This window comes from Amblyomma americanum, chromosome 7, assembly GCF_052857255.1.
Source record: "Amblyomma americanum isolate KBUSLIRL-KWMA chromosome 7, ASM5285725v1, whole genome shotgun sequence".
NCBI classification, from domain to species: domain Eukaryota; kingdom Metazoa; phylum Arthropoda; class Arachnida; order Ixodida; family Ixodidae; genus Amblyomma; species Amblyomma americanum.
Window position 1 is genome coordinate 120,572,751 of NC_135503.1, and position 27,246 is coordinate 120,599,996.

Genomic DNA, 27,246 nt, shown 5'->3' on the forward strand with positions numbered 1-27,246 from the left:
TAGAACCCCTATTTGACATCTCTGACCTGCATCCCACTCCTCACTCACACTATTCTCCCTTGTGTACAACAGATAAGCAACGTTTCGAAAGTCATTTCTGAAACCTTGTTCCTACTGTCTCCCTAGTTCGTTTTCGCTTTATTTCCCTTCCTTGCAATAGCTTCGAAGCTTTCCACACAGCCTGGCCTCACCGCCACTACAAAGAGGTGCTCCCGGTAGCCCCAGTTCGACGACCTGCCTAAGGAGAATCAACCCAGTCACGGGAAGGTAACTTTGTTCGTTTAAGCGCAGAAGCATCTGCGTGTTATTACCGACATGCTCGTGAAGAGGTAGCCCATTTGTCTTTTTACATTTTTATCTATCCGCTCAGTGGAACCTAGTGAAACCCGCCCAAAAAAAAAGTGCTGGCTTCTATATATTTGTCACCGCCGGTATCATTTGAGCAACGGCACCTCCTTGGTCGCACAACATCATTGGCGTCCATCTTTCTATTTTGTTTATTTTTTATATTCTTACCCTTGTCGTTCCCGTCTTGCCCATATCTCCCGCCTCGTCTTCGTGCCCTTTCTCTTATTCCTCATTTTCTTTTTTCGTTTAGCTCATCGTCTTCCTTTTTTCTTCGTTACTTATTAATGCGATAGCGTTAAGGGCCCCGTGTCGCAGAAAATCCGGAGTCGTCTTCGGCGGCATTGGCCGTGAGCGAGAAATCTCAGAAGCATTAAGAAATTAGCTGTGGTTTACCTCTGGTTAACCCTAGTTGAATTGCGAAAGCTTCGTTTCCTCGGCACGTCGTCTACGCAGCGTTTCGTTCCGACGCTCTCGAGAACTCACACCGCTCTCTTCCGCAGTTAAAGAGTTACTCCGGGACGTGGCACGACTTCTTTTACCCGCATCTTCGTTACGACGCTTCTCAAGTCGTGCGGCGCGCTCTTCTGGCATCTCATGAGCGCGTTTCTCTTGTCGCTTTGTGCTGTCGATGTTACATCTCTTTCGCGCTCTCGATAACGACTACAATACACTGAGACGGAGCCCATATATATATTGTCACGACTTGAGGAGCCGTGCAGGTAGACGTCGGGGGGAACAGAAGGCTAGGCGCTTTAATCAGACAGCCAGGGTCCAGAGCACGGAGCCAGAGCGCCTCGGGAGCCAACCAACACTTCGTCGTCGTCTTTTACTAAGCGTGGAGGCCGCACGGCGCGTTCGGCACGTGGCATTATTCCCCCCGCGAAAGCAAACACCGTCTCGGTGTGGAATGGGTTATGTACAGGCAGAGAAGAAGGGGAAAAACAAACGAAAAATAGGGGTGAGGTGAATTATCCATCCGGCGCTAGTTGAGAGGTGAGGAGAGTCAAGTTCACACGTGGGGTAAGGAGGTAAAGGGGCGACACACAGCGTGCACACAGCGCTCAGTCACGCGAATAGTACGGTTTTAGGCGCACTACATGAACGACTTCAGGCTGTTGACGCTGACGGCCGGCGACCACAGTTCGATCGGGGACAACTTCGTAGTTGAGGCTGTTCAGGCGGCGCAGGACTTTGTACGGGCCAAAATACCGATTGATAAGCTTTTCGCACAACCCCTTGCGGCGCAAGGGTGTCCACACCCATACCTTGTCACCCGGCTCGTAGTGCACGTCCCTGTGCCGAAGGTTATAGTGTCGAGCATCGACGGATTGCTGGTCCTTGATGTTCAAGCGGGCCAGCTGACGGGCTTGCTCTGCGTTTTCCACGAAGTTGCCTGCTTCAGGGGTTACCTCTTCATCGCCGTACGGGAGCATCACATCCAACATCATGCGGACCTCCCTGCCATAGACGAGACGGAACGGGGTAAACTGGGTGATTTCCTGCGTCGCTGTATTATATGCGAAGGTGACGTATGGCAAGATCTCATCCCACGTTTTATGTTCGACGTCAACGTACATCGAGATCATGTCCGCTAATGTTTTGTTGAGCCGTTCCGTTAGACCATTGGTTTGGGGAGGGTACGCTGTTGTGGGTCGATGAGCTGTGTGGCTAAGCGTTCAGACGTCACGTAAGAGCCGGGCTTGAAACGCCTTGCCTCGGTCAGTAATGATGATCGATGGGGCGCCGTGTCTAAGCACGATTTCGTGCATAAAGAAGAGGGCAACTTTGGCGGCAGTACCTCGCGCAAGGGCCTTCGTTTCAGCGTAACGGGTCAAGTAGTCGGTGGCCACTACGATCCACTTGTGGCCGGACGACGAAAGAGAAAATGGCCCCAAAAGGTCCATGCCGACTTTGTCGAATGGTTTTTGTGGCGGCTCCGGGAGGTTTGAGCGTCGGTTTCTTCCGCCGCTGACATTGCCGGCATGTCCGTACATAACGCTTGACGCTTGACGTGAGCTGGGGCCAGTAATAGTTCTGCCGGATTCGGGACAAGGTGCGGGTAACACCAAGGTGGCCGGAAGTTGGTTCATCATGGCAGGCCAGGAGAACTTCATCCCGTAAATCAGACGGTATGACGAGCAGGAAAGTTGTCAGACTGGAAGTAGAGTTCTTTTTGTAAAGCACCCCGCTCCGGAGACAAAACGATGATATCCCACGAGCTAGGTACCGTGGTATCTCAGGGTGCCCACCTTCGAGATGTTCTATGAGCAGACGCAGCTCGTCGTCGGCACGCTGTCTGGAGACGAGCTCAGACGTGCTGACGGCTCCAAGGAAGCTGTCGTCGTCGATGGTGTCTTGTGGAGGAGGTTCGACGGGAGCGCGTGACAGGCTATCAGCGTCGGTGTGGTTCCGGCCGGACTTATAGGTGACGGTGAAATCGAATTCCTGCAGGCGTAATGCCCAACGGGCGAGGCGGCCGCAAGGGTCCTTTAAATTTTTTAGCCAGCACAGCGAATGGTGGTCGGTGACGACACAAAACGGTCTGCCATACAGATATGGGCGGAACTTAGCTGCTGCCCAGACTACGGCTAAGCATTCTTTTTCGGTGGTAGAGTAGTTCAACTCAGCGCGCGACAGTGCCCGGCTGGCGTAGGCAATTACTTTGTCGACACCGTCTTGCCGCTGGACGAGAACGGCGCCAAGACCGACGTTGCTCGCATCCGTATGTACCGCCGTGTCGGCATCTTCGTCGAAATGTGCTAGGATTGGCGGCGATTGGAGTCGGCGTCGTAATTCGTTGAAGGCGGTCTGCTGTTCGTTGCCCCAGGAAAATGATGTATCATCCCGGGTTAGGAGCTTCAGAGGGCTGGCAAGCTGGGCGAAGTTTCTAATGAAGCGACGATAATAGGAGCACAGGCCCAAGAAACGTCGGACTGCTTTTTTGTGAACGGGGACCGGAAAGGCAGCAACGGCAGCAAGCTTCTCTGGGTCAGCTCGGATTCCATCAGCACTAATGACGTGCCCGAGAAACTTCAATTCGGTGAATCTAAAGTGACATTTTTGTGGTTTGAGGGAGAGGTTGGCGGAACGAACGGCTTCGAGGACAGTTCGGAGACGGTGCAGATGTTCCGTGAACGTTGCGGAAAAAATAATGGCATCGTCAAGATAAACAAGACATGTCTGCCACTTCAGACCTAGTTGAGGACGGTGTCCATCATTCTTTGGAAAGTGGCAGGAGCGCAGCAGAGCCCGAAGGGGAGGACGCTAAATTCGTAGAGCCCGTCCGGTGTGATGAAGGCGGTTTTCTCACAGTCCCTCTCATCGACTTCTATCTGCCAATAACCGCTCCTGAGGTCTACCGAAGAGAAGTACTTGGCTTGGCGAAGACGGTCGAGGGAGTCATCGATACGGGGCAGCGGATACACGTCTTTCTTTGTCACACTGTTAAGTTTCCTATGGACCTCCTGCATGTTTGTAAACAAACGAGGTGGCGCTGCAGTCGCTAGCGAGCTCGTGGTAGGCAAAAGGTCGGGGAGTGGCGTCGCGGATAGGTGTTGAGCGCGGGTTTTCAAGGCTTGTAAGCGCGTTTCCAGTTTCTGCGAATCATAGCAATGGTCGATGCTTCCAACTTAGTAATTTGTTGAAGTACACGAGCTCGCGTCGGCCACGTGCGGCCTATAAAGAGAAATAGTTTGCCACTGTATTGTATATATGGTTAGTAGTAAACATGTAGAAAGCGTTCCTGCCGTTTATTTATGCGCCAGGCATTGAATAAAACAAGTTTTGACACTCTGCACTAGCCGGAATGATTTTACTTCGGGACAATAGTGAGGGGAAGTGCTGGCCTTGTTTCGTCGGAGCAGACGTGCGCTCATCGTCTGCTGACATATGTACGTGTCGCGCTGTGCGAAAAGTCGGGACAGCGTCGTGTCCCTGATCTCCTCTGTCTCGCTTAGCGCTGTTTTTAGCCGCATGACCACGCACCAGCCAGGCCGACTTGTCCTCTTGTTAAGCTGGTCGATTTGGTGAAAATTTTTGATTTCTAGAATTATTTCTTTCTTAGCCCTGAAGTCTAGTTTCGTGACGAAAAAATTATAGCAAAATATTGAGTAAAAATTTATAAATTAAGCTTTTTAGAAGTGTGGTCGTCAAAAATTGTGAGGTAATTTCTTTGATTTCAGTGCCGCATTTCATTGACCAAAGCGAAAGCGAAGATTCCATAAACTTTAAGGTTCGTTTTGTGACCTCTCACATTTTCTGCGACTGGATCACTCACCTTCGTAATTCGCATGAAAATCAAATGATTCCATTTGTCGCAAACTATTCCTGAGACGTTGAGGAGCGTAATAAACCTCTCGATTTTTTTTCCCTACACGTGCAGTACTGTGTTAGTTATTTCTTGTAAGAAACGTTTTCATGTAACTATGCATGCATAAGTACTGATCATATAGAAAAAGAACTAATCGCGTCATCGTACAGAACAGGGCTTTATGTAGAAGCTGGCATAAAAAAACTGCGCACTATCTACTCAATTATTTGAGACCTTGCGGGAACTTGACGACGGTGTTAATTATAATTACCCAGAACTGCACCAGGTATAGCTATAAATAAAAGGAATTACTGAAACTAGCGTAGGAATCTGATATTTGCACCAAGTTTAGTTACATATCACATGCATGAATAACGAAAACACTTTTCATTGCCGCGTCCCCTCTCAATCTCGCCACGTGTCTGTTAGTAGCACGCCGGCGGCTGCTTCTTTCCAAACAACCTTCGCGATCATGTACTACCTCATGAAACATGACACATGCATGATGCAATGAAAAAACATATGGCGTTTAGCATACTTAAGGTACGCTATTCTAAGCACACCAACGTGACCGCGCAAGATTGACACAACTTACCAGACTTCTTTCTACTCGAATGAAATAATTACGTCGTCATATCAAGAAACAGTTTCAAGTAAATAATAAATGTCATAAAACGCACCATTAAAACATGGTGTGCTATTAACAAAAAAACGCATTCCTTGGGGGCGAGTGAACCTGTCGGCGCCCCGTGCACTCCGGCTCAAGGTGATAAGTACGTGTGCAGCTGCATGTCTTTTTTTTCCTTGAGCAATTATTAGCCTACTATCCTTAAGTTCAGGTGAATGAACGCAGTAACTTGCATGCTATTAAGTGCATTGAGTGGCAGTGCCTATCGAATCCCAGACCTCGCGCTTTACTACCGTGGCCCAATGCCTGTTGGCCAGTTTCCGAATGCGGCATTTATGCGCGAGAAACCTATCAAGGCTAATTTAATATTTTTTATGCTACTACGCGGATCCAGCAGTGACGCAGCTGGTCAATACATGCTGCTTCTGCAGTGCACAGGCTTGAAGCAGCCGCCGGTAGCTGCGGCAGCTGCGGTAGGCACGGGCAAGCGGAACCTGTTTTGCCTACCATGCGAAAGTCGCTGCTAACATCAGCGCCACCGCATCTTCGTGACGTCGCGGGGTGAAGGAGGTCCATAGTCGACGCAGAATTGCAGTGTTCCGTCTTTCTTCTTCACCAGGACGACAGGAGACGACCACGGGCTGCTTGACGGTTGGATGACGCCGTCCGTGAGCATCTCTTTGACCTGTGTTTGTATAGCATCTCGCTCCCGAGGGGACACACGATAGGGCTGCTGATGGATGGGTCGAGCTCCTTCAGGCGTGATGATGCGGTGTTTAACTATCGACGTTTGTCGCACCTTAGACGACGACGTGAAACACGCACGAAACTCCCGCAAGAGGTCCTGGAGTTGCCCCTTTTCAGCGGATGAAAGGCCCGGATTTATGTTGACGTCGTCGAGCGCTTCTGCGTCACCTCCAGTGGTGTCCTCCTCGAAGCAAAACATTCGGCCACTTCCTGGACATGGTCGACGTAAGCGATGGCTGTGCCACGGAATAGATGTCGATGCTCATTGCAAAAGTTGGTAATAAAGACCTCTGTCCAACCGTCATGCAGGCAGCTAAGGCCTCGTGCCACCGCAATCCCCTTAGTGAGTACGAGAGAGACATTAGGCTCGACAACACGGAGTCCCCGCTGTGGTTCATCACAGGCAACTCTAGCGAGAATGCTAGCACATGGAGGCACCGTATCGTTATCCTCGGCGACTCGCAGGGCGGACTGAGAACCCTGGTGCGCCGGCTCTGCTGTGGCCAATTTGGTGGAAAACGTCACCAAGCGATTCGGGAGGTCTATTATAGCACCGTGCTCACGAAGAAAGTCGATGGCAAGGATGACATCGCGAGAACATTCGCGCAGAACAAGAAAAGTGGCGACGAAGGTGCAGCCGCGAACCGTAACACGGGCCGCACACATACCCAGTGGTGCGACATGTCCCCCCGCCGTACGTATATCGGGGCCTTCCCACGGTGTCGTCACTTTTTTCAGGGTCGTCGCAAGCCGTCCGCTAAGGATGGAGTAATCTGCGCCCGTATCAACCAACGCGCTGACCTCCTTAGTGTCGACGAGAACAGGGATGTCCAAGGAGAGCCGGCCTTCAGCGCGGCCTGTCGATGGTTGTGGGGAGGGACTCAGTCGGTGCGGCGGCGGAAGCTGGTAGACGACTGGGGTTGCGACGTCGGGGCGATTCGGGTGGAGAGTCGGGGAAAACTGTGCGGCGATGCGGCGTTCTACGTCGGGGCGAGTCGGTCGGTGCGGCTGTGGAAGCTTTGCGTCGGATCGGCGTTCGGCGGCCTCGCCTCCAAAGGTCGCCGGAGCTAGTTTTCCCGATGTGGGATCGAGGAACCACGTTGTTCTGAGGCATAACGGGACCCAGAAGGCGAAGACCGGCGTGGAGAAGGCGAGCGCGACTCGCGGCGCGGAGACGGGCGGTGGTGAGGAGGCAGGGAACTACGTTGGCGGTTGACATACTCGGCGATGTCCTGAAGGTGCTCTCCGGGTCGTGGACGGGGACTGTCAAGAGCAAATCCGCGCAGACCCATTTCGCGATACGGGCACCGCCGGTAGAGATGGCCGGCTTCACCACAGTGGTAGCACAGTGGGCGTTGATCCGGAGTGCGCCAGAGATCAGTCTTCCGCAGTGGCTGGCGCCGATCAGCCCAGTAAGGGAGCGGTTGAGCAGCGTGCACCGCGTCCACTGGAGGGGAGTAAGGGGAAGGCTCAGGAAATGGGGCTGGGCGGCGCACGACGTCCGCGTATGTGACTGGCTGAACAGGGGCCGGGTACGGCGCGGGAACGGGTGGGGCCGTTTGCGGCGCCGGCACGACCACAGCGGTTTGTGCCCTGAGCGCCTGCTGAACTTCCTCGCGGATGACGCTGGTGACGGAATCGATGCGAGGGGCAAATGTTCCATGAAGGTGCTGCAGCTCCTCGCGGACCACGGAACGAATGAGTTCGCGAAGGGAGCTCGGGTTCATCCCGGGATCGTAGTCGAACCGGTCCAACGTGGACAGCGACGGCACTGGACGCAGTTGCCGGGCGTACTGATTGGCCCTCTGCTGCAGCAATTTCTCCATGTGGGCGGCGTCGGTCAGAAACTCCGCGACAGTGTTGGGCGGGTTCCGTACGAGACCGGAAAAGAGCTGGTCCTTTACGCCGCGCATCAGGTGCCGCAGCTTTTTTTCTTCACTCATGGCTGGATCGGCGCGATGGCAAAACGCGCCACATCCTCTACGTACATTGCAACACTCTCGTCTGGAAGTTGAATTCGAGACGTCAGGGCGCGCTCCGCGCTCTCCGGGTGGTCACTGTTGGCGTACGTAGTCAGAAGCTGACGTCGGAAGTCCGGCCACGTAGACAAGATAGCCTCATGGTTCTCGAACCACGTGCGGGCAGAGTCTTCGAGGCTGAAATACACGTTACGCTGCTTGGTCGTGTCGTCCCAGCAGTTGAAGGTAGCAACCCGTTCATAGTGTGCCAACCAGTCCTCGGCATCCTCGAACTGGCCACCGTGAAAGGGCTTAGGTGTTCGTGGGGTCTGAAGGGTCAGATAAGTGGGGCTGGTCGAAGGTACAGTCATCGTCACAGCGTGCAGTGGCGTCGCCATGAGGGGAGTGAAAGTCGAGGGTTCGCCTTCACGAGCGGCACGAGGGTTCGCCGTCACGACCTCGGGGGATAGGCCTCGGACCCTCCGGCTGGCACGATGGACAGGGGTGGTCACAAGAGGCGGGCGCGTCGAGTCTTCCGCAGGAGAAGGGATCATCGGTCGCACCTCCACCAGTGTCACGACCTGAGGAGCCGTGCAGGTAGACGTCGGGGGGAACAGAAGGCTAGGCGCTTTAATCAGACAGCCTGGGTCCAAAGCACAAAGCCAGAGCGCCTCGGGAGCCAACCAACACTCTGTCGTCGTCTTTTACTAAGCGTGGAGGCCGCGCGGCGCGTTCGGCACGTGGCAATATATATATATATATATATATATATATATATATATATATATATATATATATATATATATATATATATATATACACGTCGTCTTTTACTAAGCGTGGAGGCCGCGCGGCGCGTTCGGCACGTGGCAATATATATATATATATATATATATATATATATATATATATATATATATATATATATATATATATATATATATATATATATATATATATATATATATATATATATATATATATATATATATATATATATATATATATGGTGGAGCGAGCGGCGACGGCAGCGGCGTCGATGGCGGCGTCATCTGTTGGAGCGCGGCTGCGCGTTGCTAGTACAGTGTACTAGATTAGGTGCAGTGTGCCTAGGGAAGGCCCTGGTAGGCTGCGCGCGTGAAGCTCAAATCCCAAAAATCCCAAGCGGCCGCGAGGTGGCGCAGCTGCGCCTTTCACCTAGGGATTCCGCCGCGGCGCAGCGCCTGCTTGCCGGCTTGCTGTCTAGACGTGCTTCTTGTTTGTTGACGCTTCGCTTTGCTCCGATGTTCGTGGTGTACTGTGTTTTATCTTCACGATGAAGCCTCGACGCAGGAACTACTGCTTCGTGCCTGGTTGCAGAACGGGGTATAGCGGCGCTAAAAACTCGCCAAAATTATATTTGTTTGGAGTCCCCGATGACGAATGCCAGCGCCAGATTTGGGATCGTAACCTTCATCGCGCTGACAAGGCCTTAGAAGTGACTGACGCTCTTTGTGAGTTGCACTTCGAGGATAAGTACATTTTGAGAGACTATGTGCATGTTATTGATGGAAAAGAGGTGCGTCTTCAGCGTGGAAAGCCATCGCTTTCACCGGACGCCGTGCCCACTATGCTGCCGAACCTTCCGAAGTAACTTTCGAAGAAGCCCACTCGAGAACGACCGCCACCGAAGAGGCGGGGTGGAGAAGCAACGAAAGATGACGGAAGAAAGAAATTCTGTGATGAAGACATACACGGCTGCTGTGCAACACCGCAACCCAGGGAACCGTAAGAATATATGGAGCCAGCCGTTCCATTTGACATTAAAAATGTTCCCAAACCGACCGATCAGTGGGCTATGCACAAATTTCCAAATTATGCTGGTGCTGAATACTTGCAGGCCTCGTACGACAGCGACGCTCATTCTGTCGTCATGGAGAAGACTGTTTTTATGAACTGTGGTTGCAATCCGGGTGAAGTAATTGTAAAACATATTGCCGGGGGACCCTTAAATCCGAGAAAGTGTGCCGCGATATGGATGAAGCGAAATGTGTGCTGGATGACGCCGAGTCCCTATACCTCTGCAAGGGAGTGGGAAAACCAGCAGATTTCTTCGCTGTGTCCCCAACGAAAGGACTGGAGAAGCAACTGATTGATGCCGACGGACTCGTCCTTAGCACAAAATGCAGAGGAAGTGTGATATCAAATGGTGAGAATCGGGGTTTCCATTCAGGTATCGTGTATTTTTCGATAGTAACGACGAACTGCTTTGCTGCATATATTCTCCTATTGCGGTGTTGCATGTTTTGAATGTGCTATTTATCAATTAATTTAGCGTTGGTGAGAATAAAGTCCTATATGCAGATTTTCATTGAGTTTTGCTTGCTACAGGAATAGCCTGCATATCTTGCAAGTACCTGAGGAAGGCCTTGCTCACAAGGCTGAGTGAGGTGAAACGGAGGCTACGCAGTACGCCTGCAGCCAAAGTGCGACTTCTTATTGAAAAGAATCGTCCTGCTACTGCCAGATTAGTCTCCCTGACTGCGCGGCTTGAAGAAATGAGGAAGCAAAATGCAAGCATTGAGAAAGAAATACTAGAGAAAAATATTTCATGCTTGCCGCTGAAGCAACAGCTAAGTGTACGGCAGTGCTTTGCAGCATCAAAAAGGCCCAGCAGAAAAGGTATGCACTACAGTCAAGAGTGGATACTCGAGTGCATACTCACGAAGCTAAAGAGCCCTCGACTCTACCACCATATTAGGAAGCATGATATCTTAGTTTTGCCAAGCAAAACCACGCTCAAGAAGTACATGAGGTTGTACAAGTCATCATATGGCTTCAACTTTTAAGTTGTAGACATTTTAAAAAGGAAGACCTCCAGCATGCCAGTCTTCCAGAGGCACGGCGGACTTCTTGTGGACGCGATAAAGCTGTCCGAAAACTTCAGTGTGACATCATCGGGACGAATTAAAGGCTTTGTTGACCTCAGCACATTTACAAGACCAGAAGATAAACACCTGCAATGTGACCATGGCATGATTGTCATATTTGTTCCATTTTCTGAAAAGTGGAAACAAATAATTGGAGTTTTTGCTGCCAAAGGTAACATAAAAGGTGACACTCTATTCAAAATAATGATTGAAGCGGTCATCGTTGTGAGAAAGCAGGTCTATTTGTGGATCACATTACATGTGATGAAGCGTTTTGGAACCGCAAGATGTGGAGACTGGCCGGAGTGTGTGCATCGGCAACTAATATTGTCTGCAAAATAAAGCACCCTGTGAACAATGATAGAAACTTACATTTTATCTCAGATTTCTCCCACCTTATTAGGTGCCTGCGCAATTCCTTCCTGACACTGCAACTCAGGGGTTCTACATCAGAGGGAAAGTATGTCATTTGTTTGGTGAAGGTTTCATTTCTACTGAAACTAATATTTCCTCCTCTTTATGCTGTTGCTTCTAGGTATCTGAACGGCCAGTCCGAGAGGACACTGCAGGTGATGCCTGGTTTGACAGAGGCACACCTTGATCCGAACTCATTTGAGAAAATGAGAGTATATTATGCATTTCAGCTTTTTGGATCAAATGTCTTGAGAGGAATGATGTTCCACAAGAATGATATTGCGAGAAAATGTGGCAGCATCACTGCAACTCAGGGGTTCTTTGCATAAGTAGGCATATAGCAGTTTTTCTACATGTTTGACAGCATACTTTGATAATTTACATTTTTGCTGTTTGCTTTTGCAGAAGGATTGAGAAGATGATTAGTCTCATGACATCCCGGTATGCAGCTCAGGCACTGAGGCGAAATTCTGCGGATGCAGCCACCCTTGTGGACTTCCTGGATTATTTAAAGAAATGGGAAGCATGTTAGGGTGGTTTTGTTAGTGAATCGACATCAACGGGACTCAGAGTCACTATCATTAGTACACTTTCACTGTTGCAGTACCTGACTCAGACTATTGGGTTCAAAATACATGGTGACTTCACGGCTTAGCACTGTCCCTCTAGAAAACCTCTTTGGCATTGTTCGTCAGTCAAGTGGCTGCAATGTCCACCCCTCACCAGAGGAGTTCTTGATTACAGTTAATTGCCTTTCATTTTATAACCTAGCCAGAAGCGTCGATGGCGCTAATGCTGAGCCTAACATTGTTAGTGCACTGATCAGTGCTGATGACCGGGAATGCTCACATCCTGGGCCAAAAAGGATTCATGAGATGCTTGCTCAAGGCAAACTCGAGGAAGCAGAAATTTCTTTAAAAGCAATCCCTCGCAGCAGTGCTCAACACTTCTCACTTGTGATTGAGAAAAGCAATGCACGACTTATATACTACACTGATGGATATGTAGCACGAAAATGCGTGCTCAGCTTCAACTGTGCGTCGTGCAAGAAGATACTACTAGTTGAGCCAGCAGTAGCAGCTTCTCACCGCCTCCCCTCTAGCTTTACTGTTACTGAGCAATGTGACTGGGGTGGACTGTTGTACCCATCAAAAGTGCTGTACAGCTTCATGCTTGCACTCGAAAATATATTCAATAAATGTTTTAGTGTAACAGAGCTGCATGCCAACAGCATCTGTGATGTTGCGTCGCAAGTTAAAGCAAACTTTTTGAGCTCTAACAGTGTTGGTTGCGATCAGCACAGGGAACAAGTGAGTGTAAAAATTGTTTCATTTTACATACTCACGCGCTTCCACTTCCTTGTTAGGGCCTTAATAGCCCCAATGCCACAAAACGGCAGCGAGCTAAACATCTTAAGCTCAGCCGAAGCACGTGAACTGCGGTTTCTCAGTACTTTTTCCTGCAGTGCTGTATATTTGAATAAAATAAACACTGCTCTGTGTGTAGTAAAAGGGTCCTTGTTTTTTTTCGTGAATTCTCCGCATAAACCTACTTGTAAACAATATACGTAGTGTTGCATGCTTTCCTTCTTTTAAGCGTTCATAGAATTAGCGTTCAATCGACTTCATAAAATACATTCCATGCGTGCGCCAGAACGCCGCTTGAGTGGGAGCATGCGGGAGTTCAGACGATGATCCAGGTGAAAGGTACTGCAGCGCCACCTAGGCGCGTCTGGGATTACAGCTGCACAGCGGCTCCAGTCCTCACCCCACTACACCTAATCTAGTACACTATAGTTGCTAGACAACGGCGACTCATGGTCGTTCGCGGGCCCGCGCATACCTCAGAAGTGCGTGATGAGCCGAAATGGCTCGCTGGCTGGAGTTGTAAAGCTTTCGCTTTAAAATAAAACCGAGTTGGAAATTGGTAGAGGTGGGGAATCGAGCCAGGGCCTCCGGAGTGTGAGGCGAGCACGCTAATCACCCCGCCACGCCAGCTTTTTCTGTGTTTATTGCCTGTTTAGACAGTTTACAACAGATCACAAACATGTTCTGTGCTACATTCTCAAACAACAAGAGCGGACATGCGTTTCACTCACGTGAGAAAATCAAAACTGTTTCAAAGAACACAAATCTCCCTTCAACTCGATAACTTCAGCTCCAAAACATAGCTATTTGCACATTTCACGCAGCTTAAATATGTTTTATTTGAAGTAATCTAGGACAAACCGCGCATCTTCATCGCAGTGTCGTACAGCCATCTTGCTTCGCTAAATGCTGTGCAGGCGAAGAAGAAAAATTACATCGTATTTATAAAGATCCGGCTCAACGTCCAGGAATCGCATCCCACACGGCGCCAAGGGTGTCTTTATTGTACGCTGGAGCACATCTCAAAAGAGCAGCGCATCCCAGCAATCAATAAGGACGTGTTCTATTGACTCTGGTTTGTAACACAACAAGCAGTCAGCACCCCATGGTAAAAACAATTTCTTCGCCTCTGGTTTGTGACATAACAAGCAGTCAGCTCCCCATGGTAAAAACAATCCCTTCTCCTCCATCCATGTTTTAACCAGCAGCGTACCAGTGTGCAACTAGAAGAAAAACGTCTCGATGGCTTGAAATTAACAAAAGCGTGTCTAGTGAATACAGTGTTGTGTTAGAAGGGTGCTTTAGAGATATGTACTGTCGTGTATATTAGTAATAGTGAGCATGGAAGTTACAGAAGTCGGAGTAAAGCGAGCAGCATAGTTTCTGCTACTTTTCCTCTTCGCTTGGCGGGCATGTAGCGCCATCAGGCGGCGCCCACTAAAACCACTCCATCCTCCTCCTCCTCGCAATGTACGCGACTACCCCAACAGATAGCGCGCCACAGTAGCGCCTCCCGCTGGTCTAGTTCGGGCGCAGTGTGGCCGTGCGGGGCGCAGGAATCACGCGGTGAGCGGCGAACAACGCAGCGCATATCCAAGGCACGTTCATCACGAAGCTTGCGGCCTGCTGCCCGTTCGTTCGGCGCAGAAGCTATGCTGGCGTTCGTGGGATCGGGTTTGTCGAGAGCGATGTGCCGACGAACTACGACTACAACTTGAGTCCCGCGCGTTTCAGCAAGGCGCCTGGCACGGCTTCCACGTGGATTGCCGCTCCGCACTTCCGTTTCACCGTGCGTAGCATCAGCAGCATCAGGATCACGCGGCACCTTCCGCATATATGAAAATTAGCCCACTACGCTATTGCGTCATGGCCTCAAGGTGGAGCTTGAGTCTGCCCTCCAATTTTAACGCGACAGCGTTAAGGAGCTCGTGTCGCCGAAAAGCCGGTGTCGGCGTCGGCGGCGTTGGCCGTCCGCGAAAAATCCTCCTCCTCGCACTCCGCCTCCTCCTTCTCGCACTGTAGCTCACCACCCCAAGAGATGATGCGCGGCGGCAGCGACGGCAGAGATAATAATAATAATAATTGTTTTTTATGGAAAGGAAATGGCGCAGTATCTGTCTCATATTTCGTTGGACACCTGAACCGCGCCGTAAGGGAAGGGATAAAGGAGGGAGTGAAAGAAGAAAGGAAGAAAGTGGTGCCATAGTGGAGGGCTCCGGAATAATTTCGACCACCTGGGGATCTTTAACGTGCACTGACATCGCACAGCACACGGGCGCCTTAGCGTTTTGCCTCCATTAAAATGCAGCCGCCGAGGTCGGGTTCGAACCCGGGCATTCCGGATCAGTAGCCAAGTGCCTTAACCACTGAGCCACCACGGCGGGCCGACGGCAGCGATGAAAACCAATTTTCATTTCATTTTTCTTCCCTTACGGCCCAGTTCTGGTGTCCACCGAGATATTTGAGACAGGCGTCATTTGCTTAAATTGTCCAACGGGCCACGCGTCGCGCCGAACGGCCGATGGCGTTCCGTGCACTCCTTGTGAACGCTGCAACACGCTGTCGCGTCTCACTCTTGAAGATGAAGCGTCCTCCAAATTTTTACGGTGGGCAACCCGGACCGCGCCGCAAGGGAAGGAAAATCGGTTTTTGTTGAAAGGAAATGGCGCAGTATCTGTCTCATATATCGTTGGACAACTGAACCGCGCCGTAAGGAAAGGGTAAACGGAGGGAGTGAAAGAAAGAGGTGCCGTAGTGGAGGGCTGCGTAATAATTTAGACCACCTGGGGATCTTTAACGTGCAATGACATCGTACAGCATACGGACGCCTTAGCGTTTTGCTTCCATAAAAACGCAGCCGCCGCGGTCGGGTTTGAATCCAGGAACTCCGGATCAGTACCCGAGCGCCCTAACCACTGAGCCATTGCGGCGGGTGCAAGGGAAGTTAAATGAAACGAAAATTGCTTTTAAGGAAAGGAAGTGAGGCCTGCCACACATATCTATGTGGACACCCGAACGGCGCCATAAGGAAATGAAAATTAAATGAAATCGATTTTAAGGAAACGAAATGACGCGTCTGACATATGTCTCGTTCGGGAGCAGTGAGGCCGTGCGGGCACGCAGGAATCACGCAGTGAGTTGCGAACAACGCAGCGCACATCCAGAGCGCGTTTACCACGAAGCTTGCGGCTTGCTGCCCGTTCGTTCGGCGCGGAAGCTATGCTGGCGTTCGTGGCATCGGGTTTGTCGAGAACGATGTGCCGACGAACTACGACTGCAACTTGAGTTTCGCGCGTTTCGGCAAGGCGCCTGACAGCGGTTCTACGTGGTTTGCCACTCCGCGCGTCCGTTTCACCGTACGTACCACAGCGATTTGCCTAACGGGCAAGGCGTCGAACCGAATGGGCGATGGCGCTCCGTGTACTCCTAGGCACTGCTGCAACACGCTGTGGCGTTCCACTCTTAAAGGCGATGCTTAAGCGTCTTCCCATTTTTTTTCAGCTGTTGCTGCTGTTCACATGTTTGCTTTTTATCGCCGCACTCGGCTCCACACGAAGCTTTAAATCGCCACTCTGACGCGATACCATTGTAGTCGCGAAGAAGACGAGATCACTATGCTATCGACTTAGTCGATCACGCCTCGAATTAAACGCAACACATCGTCAAGCTGTGCTTTGAACATCGTCGTCTTCATAAAATGCCATCCACGGTGTGAACAGATCTGATCAACATAACCTCAATCAGACCTTAACCTGAGTCTAATATCGTCGCCGAACGTGCCCATCACCCAGTAAAGTAAACCCATCAGCCAACCAAGCTAAACGCGTGCTGTTGCATGTCTGCTTGGTTTAAATAGGTTAAAAACCTACCATTTTTTTCATCCTTACATACTAAGGATGAAGTGTTTTGCTGTCTGGAAAGGAAGCGTTGAATTTTAATACAAAGAGTTATCAATTAGGATGTCCAGATCGCACACCGTGATTAATAGAGTGAAATTTCTGGAATAGATTTCGGCTAGCAGTTACCAAGTCGCACTGCTAAGCCATTATTTTGGGAGAATAACCAATTTAAGGTTGTTGTTTATCTGTTCACACTATTCTGCCGCATGAATACTTTGTGATCACAGCTGTGAAGAATGCTGGCCTGGAAAGCTGCATTCTATTGAACATGTACTCGACGAGTATTCATGAAAGGAAATTCACCGCGCTCCTAATTACCTATCACTTACCTTCTGTCGACTTGGCGCATATCAGACCTTGCTCAGGATACACTTTACCCGCATGACCCTGCACGCTTTTGTTGCAATCATCTCGCGAGCCGATCTCCATCTTCAGTTGCATCAAACTGTCCGTGGGATTTTCATGTTTAGGTTTGTCGGCACCCCAACCAATGACAAAGGCCGTGTTCTCTTTTTCGGAGCTCTTCTTGTGTTTTTTCTCTGCAGAGATAAATTTAAAATATTAGACATATTTTGTACTTTTTAAATCATGACATGTGACGGTAGATGGTAGCCTGCATTCATAATAAGTATTTTCAAGCGAGTCATGAAACGTTATAGCTTGATGTAACTAGTCCGCCTTCATTACTCAGACTGATGCACAAAGTCACGCCGTCCTAATCCTGATCAAGGATATTCAAAAATGAAAGAAGCCCACTTTCGCCGTATTATAGAATTCCGATACGTTATGTGCTTGCCTAGAAATCCGTTACAGAAGGATATCTACACGAGCTGAACTTGCCTCTGGTATGTTGCATGATCTCATGTTTGAGCACTTTTAAATATGATCACTAAACGCATACTTCAGCCCTCCATTACCTCATGGAGATGCCTCGACGTGAAACATTGAGGCACACTTGGGAGCCACAATTTGGTTGAGAAAGTGCATGGCGAAAAATTAGATGACTTCATATCACTACATAATTCTTCCAGCGTTATAAGCATGAGCTCATCAGGCCTATTTTTTATCAAGATTCAACGCGAACAAGAAAATGCAACTGCTATGTTCAGTACATTAGAATGTAGTATCGAAAATGACATAAGCATAATAGCAGCATCCGTCTCGCAGGCTTCCTGATGATCTAACTCGCCACGAAAAACATTCACCGGGCGACTAACAGCGCAGTTAACAGTGTGTAACTGGAGGCTGAGCGACAGCTACAGCTACATTTTAATTGCGTTATAAAACGAGGGGAAGGATTTTAGAATGACATGCATATATGTATAGTAGTAGAACACTCTAGATTTGCACACGTACTCGTTCTTCGATAAGCACTGACGTGTAGTTCGCAGCTTCAGACTCGCCCAGCCTCGAAGTTCACTGGCAGCGAGTTTCGCAGCAGCAGCCACATGCGGAGTGTGCGCATTCCTCCGCTCTCGACTCCTCTTCCTCCCCATTCCACAGTAACCACCCTCCGCTTTCCACTTTGCTCTCTTCTCACCATACCTTCCTCAATCAGCGATAGCCACGCTGTCTGTGCTTGTCGTGGTAACCATCTGCAGGATGCGGATTCGCCCGCGCTCTCCACGCTATCCGTCAGTCCGTCCGCGTTAATCATCCTCATTCTGGGGCGCCGAGTCTCGGGACACTACCATCAGCCACCGCCCGGTTGCACTATTTTCCACTCTCGCAGTACCCTCCTACCTCCATTGCGCACTCCTGCACTCTCGCCAAACTGTAATATGTATTTCCTTCCTTTATCACTGCTGTTGAAACTGTTTACTGTAGGGGACTGGGACCTTTCGTCAGGTCATTGGTACCTTTAGTCACAGTCTCAACTCGCTATGACGAGAAATGAAGTTTACTTATTCATAAAATGTGCAAAGCAAGGTTGATGCAAGACCGGACGCAGGGATCTCGGAAGCACTCCCCATAAAATTTCTGAGAATTGAATTTCACAGGAATCATCCCCTGGAACGTCCTGCAGTAGCTCGTGCTCAAAAGAATGCACGTGAGGTTAGGACACTTTCTATATCGCAATGAGTTGCTTAGGCCGAGTATGAGACCCTTGGCACAATGCACTATCAGACTTAAAAGAGAGCGCATAAACGGCTTTCTACCGACGATATCTGCGCTAATAGACAGGTGGAAAAAATACCTCGAATGTCGTTTTAATTAGTTGGAAAGAATGAATTGGATATCGTTCCGCGCAGCGCTAGGTCCTAGAAGACTCTCCAGACAGTGACTACAGTGAATGGTAATCGGCCATAATTGCCTTACCTTCAGAGGGCGGTAGGCAGACGGGTCGAACTGACTTCTCGTACACAATCTCATCCTTTAGTTTCAGGAGTGCAATGTCATTTAGGAAAGTCTTACTCGAAGCATTGTACCCTTCATGCCTCACGATTTTCTCGACGACCAGCTTCTTTGCTGTTCCAGAGTTTGTCTTCTTTAGGCCTGGAAGGAAAGGAATGGAAATGAGCAGTCCTATGAATAACCCTGCACAGTATAACAAGAATGCTTCCTGCTCACAGGAAGCGAGTGAATGCGTCCACAAAGCTTTTTCTCCTGTGACCCGCGACCGCCTGTATCGTATGCTCAGCGCCACCGCTTTGGCCCTGCGCACCTACGGCTCAGGCCACAATTTCAATATTTATTTGTTTATTTTTGCGTTTTATTCCGTCATTTTTTAACTCGCCCAAACTGTGACTTCCTCCCCTTTGTTTCTCTTTGTGTTCCTTCTCCTTCCTGTCCTCTCCACACCCGGTTCTCTCGGCAGTTTTTGCTGTTTGTTTCCTTTTCCTTCTTTGTGTAGTCGCGAACACTTTAAAGCTCAGTCTGAAGCTACGTAATCGCAGTGTATAAAAGAGGTGAGGCTCCGCCGGAAACGTCGAATGTAAATGTCTCACTGAGAAGTTCTTTCCCTGCATTTTTCTCTAAGGCAGCAGAAACTACCTTCCAAGATATGCACATATATACACGCACTATAAAGGAGGGTAATCAAGAACATAGATCATTTTCTTTTCGGTAATATTTATATATGCGATGCGAAAATAAGGCACCACAAGAAAAATTATTCTCGGCTTTGAAAGAAACGCTGTAGTTTTTTTTAGGATTCAAATATTATATCACACGATCTGTAACCTGCGGCTTTTACGATTTCGCAAGATCGCTCGTTTTGATCTCCGGAGAAAGTAAAATACAATACTTTTGCAGTCTCACAATTTTTTCAGTAAATTTAAACATTTCATTTTGAATCAATGCAAAAGTATTTGTTGGCTCCTAGAGTTTCGCATTAAGGTATCTCTAACATTGGTAAAGACTATACCATTCAGGTAATCCCAGGTTCTAGGCCAATAACAGGACAAGGAAGATTAAGTTATAAATCAATTATTTTCGCTGTATTCATCTACCCTTTTACTGTTGTCGTACTAGCTATGTATTCATAGAACGGGCAGGTAATTTTCAGCTGGTTGCTGAAGTCATTTATAATTCGAAAAATATTGAAAAAGGCTAATTTTGACAGAAATTTAAAAACCTCAGATTATCTTTGAAATTTCCTTGAAGTTATTTCACTGCCTGGTTTTCTAGACAAAGGAAAGAGTAAAGAATAATGCTGTTTTAAACTATAAAACTAATGCCCTAACACAATCTGCAGTTTGTTAGAAAAAACACTTTACTGATTTTTTTTAATGTGAAGCGCCGTAAGCTAATGCCGCTTTCGCACTTCGGTAAAGCGGCCAGGCGGACACAAACTGGGGTAATATATATCTATGTATATTCAGTAATTTTTTAATTAACATTTTATTGGCTCTAGTTATCGCGCATATTTATATTGGGAACTTGGAGGCAGTTGCTTTCGAGGGCTATTCCATTTTGTACAATTCTACTAACGGGCCTGTGTCCTGAGATGCGCACATCTAAACTTTTGTCCCAGTTCGTCTAATTACGCACGCGAGACAGCTTCCCTCGGCGTGAAGCACCTCCCTCGTGTGACGCAGGTGTGGCGTATGGCACTCCGCCTCGCAAGAGAGTGCAGCGAGCGGCGACGCGGATGACTTTTCATTCTGGGCCAGCGTTTTCCTTCTTGGAGATCGAAACCGGTGAATCGCTAGGCACATTCGATTTTCCAGTCCCGCACTACTTGCTGACTTGCGGCCTCCGCTCTGATAGGAAACATCGTCATGGTCATCGTCATGGTCGCGGTATGCAGATTCGCCACCGGAGCCGGGCTCCCCCTCAGTTACCGCACCAGGTCGCCGTCGTCTGCCAGCAGACGATGCAAGCCATGGCCACCACGACCCAGGAGCGAACGCAGTTCTTTCTCAGCGACGTCGCGCGTATGTTCCTGACGTCCATGTCCTGACGTCCATGTGATATTTAATCTTGACAGTAGAGGCGCGAAATATTCGCTCCTTCTCGCCAACATGGCGGGCACGTCTGAATGCCAAGCGTATCGACAGCGCGAGGCATACCACCCGCCGCCAACATAGCCGAGTAGACGCCTGAGAGGCCATGGCCAACGGAGGCGTTGTCACTGCTCCCGAGCAAAGAGCCCTGGTCTAGGCCCGTTGCAAAAAAGCTTGTTTACCACCACCGCAACACGAACAGTTTCCCTACCCTGAAAAGACAATCTATTTGCGCGACACAGCACGCACATTATGCGAACCACCGTATGAAAAACCTCGCGCATAAGGTCGGTGAACGATTGTTTGAACCAGAACACCAAGTTTTTCGGGCCGCAGATATGCGGGCATGGGGAGGAAGGTGTATTGTGCATGTATTAAGATCAGTTTCGCTACTGTGAGTGTGCCGCACTTCCCGATAGTGGCGAGTGATAGTGGCGTATCCGGCGGCACAGCCTGCAATTTCTTGCAGGTATTGTGGCTCTCGCGAGACACCCGTTGCGTCAATGTCCTTAACTGCTAGGTTTTCCGAGGAAGGTAAAACCGCCATCGACTTGCAGCTCCAAGCAGGCGTTCGTGTGTAGTGGATTTAAAAAAAAAAACATTTTGCAAGAATAAAAAGTCTTACGGTCGCTCACAGAGTAGCTACGGAGCCCATGTGAACGTTCAACGTACGATATCGTCCTCCAGGAACACGAATACTCAGAATGCGCACCGAGTCTAACACAATATGGCCGCCAGCGTGGAGCTTCGATTCCGGGTTAGCTGTCGTCTGCTGTCTTAACTCTTGCCATTGGCGAAAAACGAACACGTTGCTATGGCGATGCACGTAGCTTTCCGACTGGTTGGCGGAGCTTTCGGGTTGCTCGAGAAAATCGTAGGCCGGACTGGAGTCCCCAAGTACTCCGGGACTGTCCGGGACTGAAAATCGAATGTGCCCACTGCTCGGTTGGTGAGAAGGGAGAGCTTTTTCTTTAGGCGATTTGTTCTACAGCCGGTAGAAAGACGCGATGCCGCAGCGCTGCACACTCTTGCAAGGCGGAGTGTCATACCAAACAGCTGCGTCACACGAGCAAGGTGCTTTCCGCCGACAGCCGCTGTCTCGCATGCGTAATTAGACGAACTGGGACGAAATTTTAGATGTGTGCATCTCAGGGCACAGGCGCGTTACTAAAGTTGTACAGAATGGAATAGCCCTTAAAAGCAACTGCTTCCAACCTCTGAATATAAATACGGACGCTAACTTCAGCACATATTAAGTTAACTAATGAATTTCAGTTAACTACTAAATAAAAGGGATAATTAAACCCCATTTTGTGTCCGCCTGGCTGCATTACCAACTTTCGAAAGCGTCATTAGAGTAAGGCGTTGCACATTTTTTTTTTTAAATCAGTGAATTCTAATTTTGAACACGCTGTATATTTCATTCAGTTACAGTTGCAGGGTATTGTCTGTTTAAAAACAAAAGCAACGGTCACTAATTTGATTTCGAACTCAGGGTTTAATTCGATTTAGAACTTAGTTTTTCAGTTTAAGTTATCAAATTGGCATGATCTTAGAAAATACCTTGTAAGCAATGCTGTGGTTATGAATCCACTTTTATTCATGTTCAATGATAATGTGACGTATTTTTTGTAATGTCGCCAGGTATCGCTAATGCCGCCAGCAATGATAAATATTCCCCCCTTCCTAACTTCAACATTCTAATGTTATAATATTGCTTAGCTATAGTGGGTATTGCTCCGTGATCGTATACCTTTATTTTTTGTCTTTTACTAAAATATACACGACCGGTGATACTCCATACAAATTAATATTTGTACGTTTTATTACGGGCGGCGTTTTCAAGTGTAAATTTCAGTAGCGGGATGTGAAACTATAATTTAACTGAACGGTTAATTTAGGCGCAGGCTCAAGGTAAAGCGGGTTCATTTACTCCATGGACCTTACTTACACGGGACATTGGCAGCACCAATTATGGTAATAACGCTCTCGTTGGTTGTATGTATGGTGTTTTATTTAGGGTTATGAAGATTCTGCATGCCAAAGAATGTCGACAAAATGCATCATGCACTGAAGTAACATTTCCATTTTCAATGTCTTAGATGTAGTAAGAATTTTCCTAAATAAAAAGGGTTTCAGGAGAATGACTCCATTTCCTTTAACTTTTTTACCAAATACAGGGAAACTGTCATATCGCTGTCCACACAAGCAGTGGCCCCGCACAAAAATGCAAATGAGTACAGAACTGATTTTATTCGGAAACAACGGCGTATACCACCTAAGCATTGCCTAAATTAGATTCAACATATTTACACTCTATGCATGTGGTTTATCGCGTATTTTCTCAGCTCTCTTTCAACCAGCCCTAAAAGCCTCTAAGCTGAGTCCCAGAGGTGGGCAATGCCCTCATTATCACTTTTCCTCGATCACCCTCGCTTTTGAATCCATGGCCCTCCCTCACCCTCGCCCTCATTTTCAAAAGTTATCCGGCCCTCCCTCACCTTCGCCTTCACATCATCGGCCGTCCCTCACCCTCACCCTCAGCAACAGTCGTTTTAAAACTCGAGTTATTTTTGTAGTCGGCAACTTGTGGCTGTATTACTGAGTAAGAAATGTATAAGATAAGCCTTAAAGGCACTCTTGGACGAGAGGCTAGATGCTTATGTTGTTGTGTGTGTACATGTACGTGCGCGGTTTGAGCTAAAACGTGAGACAAAACCGAGGCAGTTACGAGTTGAACCACAAAATATCAGTCTGCCGTTACTCTTGGCACGCACTGAATGCATTATGTGCCCTGCAGGTACTTATAACATTTAATTGTTATCTAAATGCACGGCTAAAATGAGTCAAAGCGTTGTTGTGTGTGTGTACAAAAACCAGTGTACGCCAAGAATGTTTAGATTGCAATGCACTAGCGTCTACCACGACAGTTACAATAAGTGCTAAACACACAATAGACTCAGAACAAAGAAATTTTGTATGCCACTTATTTACCGCAACCAGATGACATATGACATCACTGGGTCTTCTGAATTTGACTGCTTCTAATCTCCCGCCATTTCGTGCGGTTTGTTGCATGCTCGTCTGATGACGATTTCACGCGCACGGATAAAAGATCACGAAGACCAGGCTTTCAAACTACAGCATGAGAGACTGGCAGTTTAACACGCGCGAACGCGGATACGTGACGAAGACGACGACGCTGCAAACACAGCTCGAGAGCTCCGCTGTACGTCCAGGCAGGATGATAAGATTTGATTTCTCCCAACCTATTGTTCATCTGAGGAAAGTGTATGAACCGGCCAACTTCAAACCGGAGTGGCACTCCCTCTTGATGTGCTCAGCCTTGGTCTGTCTTTAGAGCGTTAAGGTCTACCTCTCGCCTTTCGGCTCTCAGCGTAATGCGTTATAACGCAAACAGCAATCCAATGGTTGCCATATTAACCGAGGTGGTTACATAACGGAATAAAATAATAACACGTGGCAGAGTGATGCCCGAGCATCACCACTCAATAGGGGTGTGCGAATATTACTTTATCCATGGAGACCGAATCGACTACGAGTAGTGTAGCGCTGCTACCGAATTGAACACGAATCAAATCATGAGGGAACCGAATCGAATACAAATATTTTGAGGAATATGAAGAATATTGGCTACTGGTGCGAATATTCAGTGCGCAATCGTGAAGAACAGTGACGCCCTGCCTTCGCAGTTAAAGCTTATTTTTTAAAAGAAGGAACATTGATCGCAATCTGGGGTTCGCAACACAAAGTAACTGTATTAACTTTGTCACTGACATGTTATGCGCATGGAAAAAGTACTTTTTGCTCTTCTTAACGGAAGATAATAAAATATAGCGTCCAATCGTAGTGCATGAGGTGGGCGAGGTCTTACGTATGAGGCATGGCCTCCGAAGTCAAGCATTAAGGCTGGATTTGCTGAATCTGCCTGGGCCCTGCTGCGTCGTCTAATCTCTGAGGCCATATATGAAGATTACGAACACCGTCACGTGAACTAAGCGCACCGCGAAGCTGAACCCGCCATCCCGAGCATTCCGGTCGCGGCAGCATGGTAATGAGGCATGTATGGTCCCTGTTTTTCGTTCGAATAATCGATGCGAGGATATTCGATTCGGTATTCGAAATTTCCGAATATTCGCGCACACCTGCAACTCAAAACTAAATTATGTACATTCGGCAAATATATATCACGTTCGTCTTTTCCTTCATCCTCGTGCCATCTTGGTCGCGCTGTGAGCAATATGAATATGCGTCAGGTCGGCCAACTTGATGTCGACATTTGTGTAAAATTTGTGGGCCAACCGTTTACCGCAGAATGTTCCGGGTGGTGTCATTCGATTCAGCGTTTCGTACAGCATAAACTGACTAGTTATGTTAGAGCCTAGCTAGCGGCAGGGATTTGAACCGGCAAACTAGGTGCCCCCTATAACAAATCTTTAGGAATCTTCATTTGACCATTGTGATAGTAGTAGTAAGGGGTTTTATTAAAATAATAATAAAAAGGAAGGAAAAGATTTTTGCTAGACCCGGCATCTGCCATCGGTACTGAAGCACCAGAGGTCGGGCAGTGGAAATAAAGGGTAGCAGGCTGAATGGAGAAATGAAATGAAAGAGGCGAGCGGACAGGAAGAGAGGATATGGGAGAGAGGTAATATACACAAACTATTTACACAATAAGATATGTTGACTATTGCGGCTAAACCGTTTGACACAGAGTTGTTGGGGTGGTGGATTACGATGTGGTGTTTCGTGCAGCATAAATTTATTAATTAATATAGGGTCTACCTGGCGGCCAGGATTCGAACCGGGGACCTATGCTAGGTGTCTTAACGCACGATATTCAATCGCTGCCTCAGTATCGGCTCATTTATTTGCGACGTGTTTCGTGTTAAAGCTTTATAAATAATTTATTGTAAATAGGATTTATTATCTATGTAATAAATGCCATGATTTTAAAAAAAGCTGTGGCGATGGCGCCGTTCTCAGTAGCAGTGGCCAGCGGAACTGCTATTTTAGCGCCGCTGAGGGTTCGGATCCCGCTCCCTCAGCTGTGAAGTTTTTTTTTTATTTCTTTAGTGCCTTCACCTATTGCGAAGTCGGCCTTCCGCTGCAGTGAAGCTCTTATGCTGCTGCTTGAAACAAAACATTAATCAGACCACTTGAAATTCAAACGGGTCACTAAAATGCAGAATTGGGGCTGATTAATGGTAATCGCTAAGTCTGAGTCAGGAGTAAACGATTCCTGTAGTTGCGATTGTAGTGCCCTAGCGCTTCCACTCCGTCGAAAAGCGGTTGTCTATGTGTGTCCGAAGCCTGCTTCTACCACGTGGGCCACCTTGGTCACGTGATGTTGTGACGCCATCACAAGCTGCCCACCATGACAGTTCAATTAATGATTAGTCGCAAGATATTCCTCAGGGTCAACATGGGTCTCACAAGCCCCACCAATGGCAGCACCTTCCATCGCAGGGCAGTAGCGCGTAGCACCTCTGCTAAGAAGAGGAATCAGGTCTCCCATAGATATGTGAATGCAGAAAATGACCAATCTACCGCACTACAATATCACGCAAACCTACATAATATAATTTATCAACAAAAGTAAGCCAGTTCAGGTCAAGCAAAAGAATAGAAAGTCAAGATATAAAACACGAAAAACCAGATCTGCTGGTGGTAGCGCACGATAATTCGTGGTTAACTCCATGCTAAAGTGCCCATGATTTTTTTGCTTGCACGTCTACGCATTACCAGAACGCTGAGTGTCAATTCCCTACTATGCCTGCAAGAAATATGGTACATAAAATCAGGAGCGCGATTACGTGGTCACACGTCTCACCACGGACAGAAATAGACCAAGAAATGTTCCAGTTATTTTTTCTTTTTTTAGCACATCGTACAATGCAAGGCGAAGTAAGCGATGATTGAGACCAAGGTTGTTAATCTGCTGCTTTATTTCCATGGTAAGGATATCTATTATGGTTGGCTTTGCCCACTAATTGCGGCACCTCTTTCCTATACCGCAATTCTAGCGAAAATAGAAAGAAGATAGACTGTACTGAACTGCTCAAAGTGTGAATGAAAAAATTCCACACCCACGCCGCCAACTGGCCTTTATTTGACAGGAGTTTTGTAGCAGCATTTTTTTCGTTGCAGCCAATTCTTTGAAACCTCACTGAGCTGAAATCTGACTACATTCCGGGA

General features: G+C 48.1%; 1 protein-coding gene across 4 annotated transcripts in view; it reads right to left on the bottom strand.

Moving 5' to 3' along the window:
* LOC144099515 (complement factor B-like) overlaps window positions 1-27,246 on the bottom strand; it is a 333,633-nt gene that overhangs the window by 33,011 nt on the left and 273,376 nt on the right. For all 4 annotated transcript variants that reach the window (XM_077632874.1, XM_077632872.1, XM_077632873.1 and 1 more), the window contains 2 exons: window positions 18,899-19,075; window positions 16,909-17,118 (listed from right to left, as the gene is read on the bottom strand). In XM_077632874.1, the coding sequence (XP_077489000.1) occupies window positions 16,909-17,118; window positions 18,899-19,075 (387 nt within the window). The remainder of the gene's footprint in view (window positions 1-16,908; window positions 17,119-18,898; window positions 19,076-27,246) is intronic.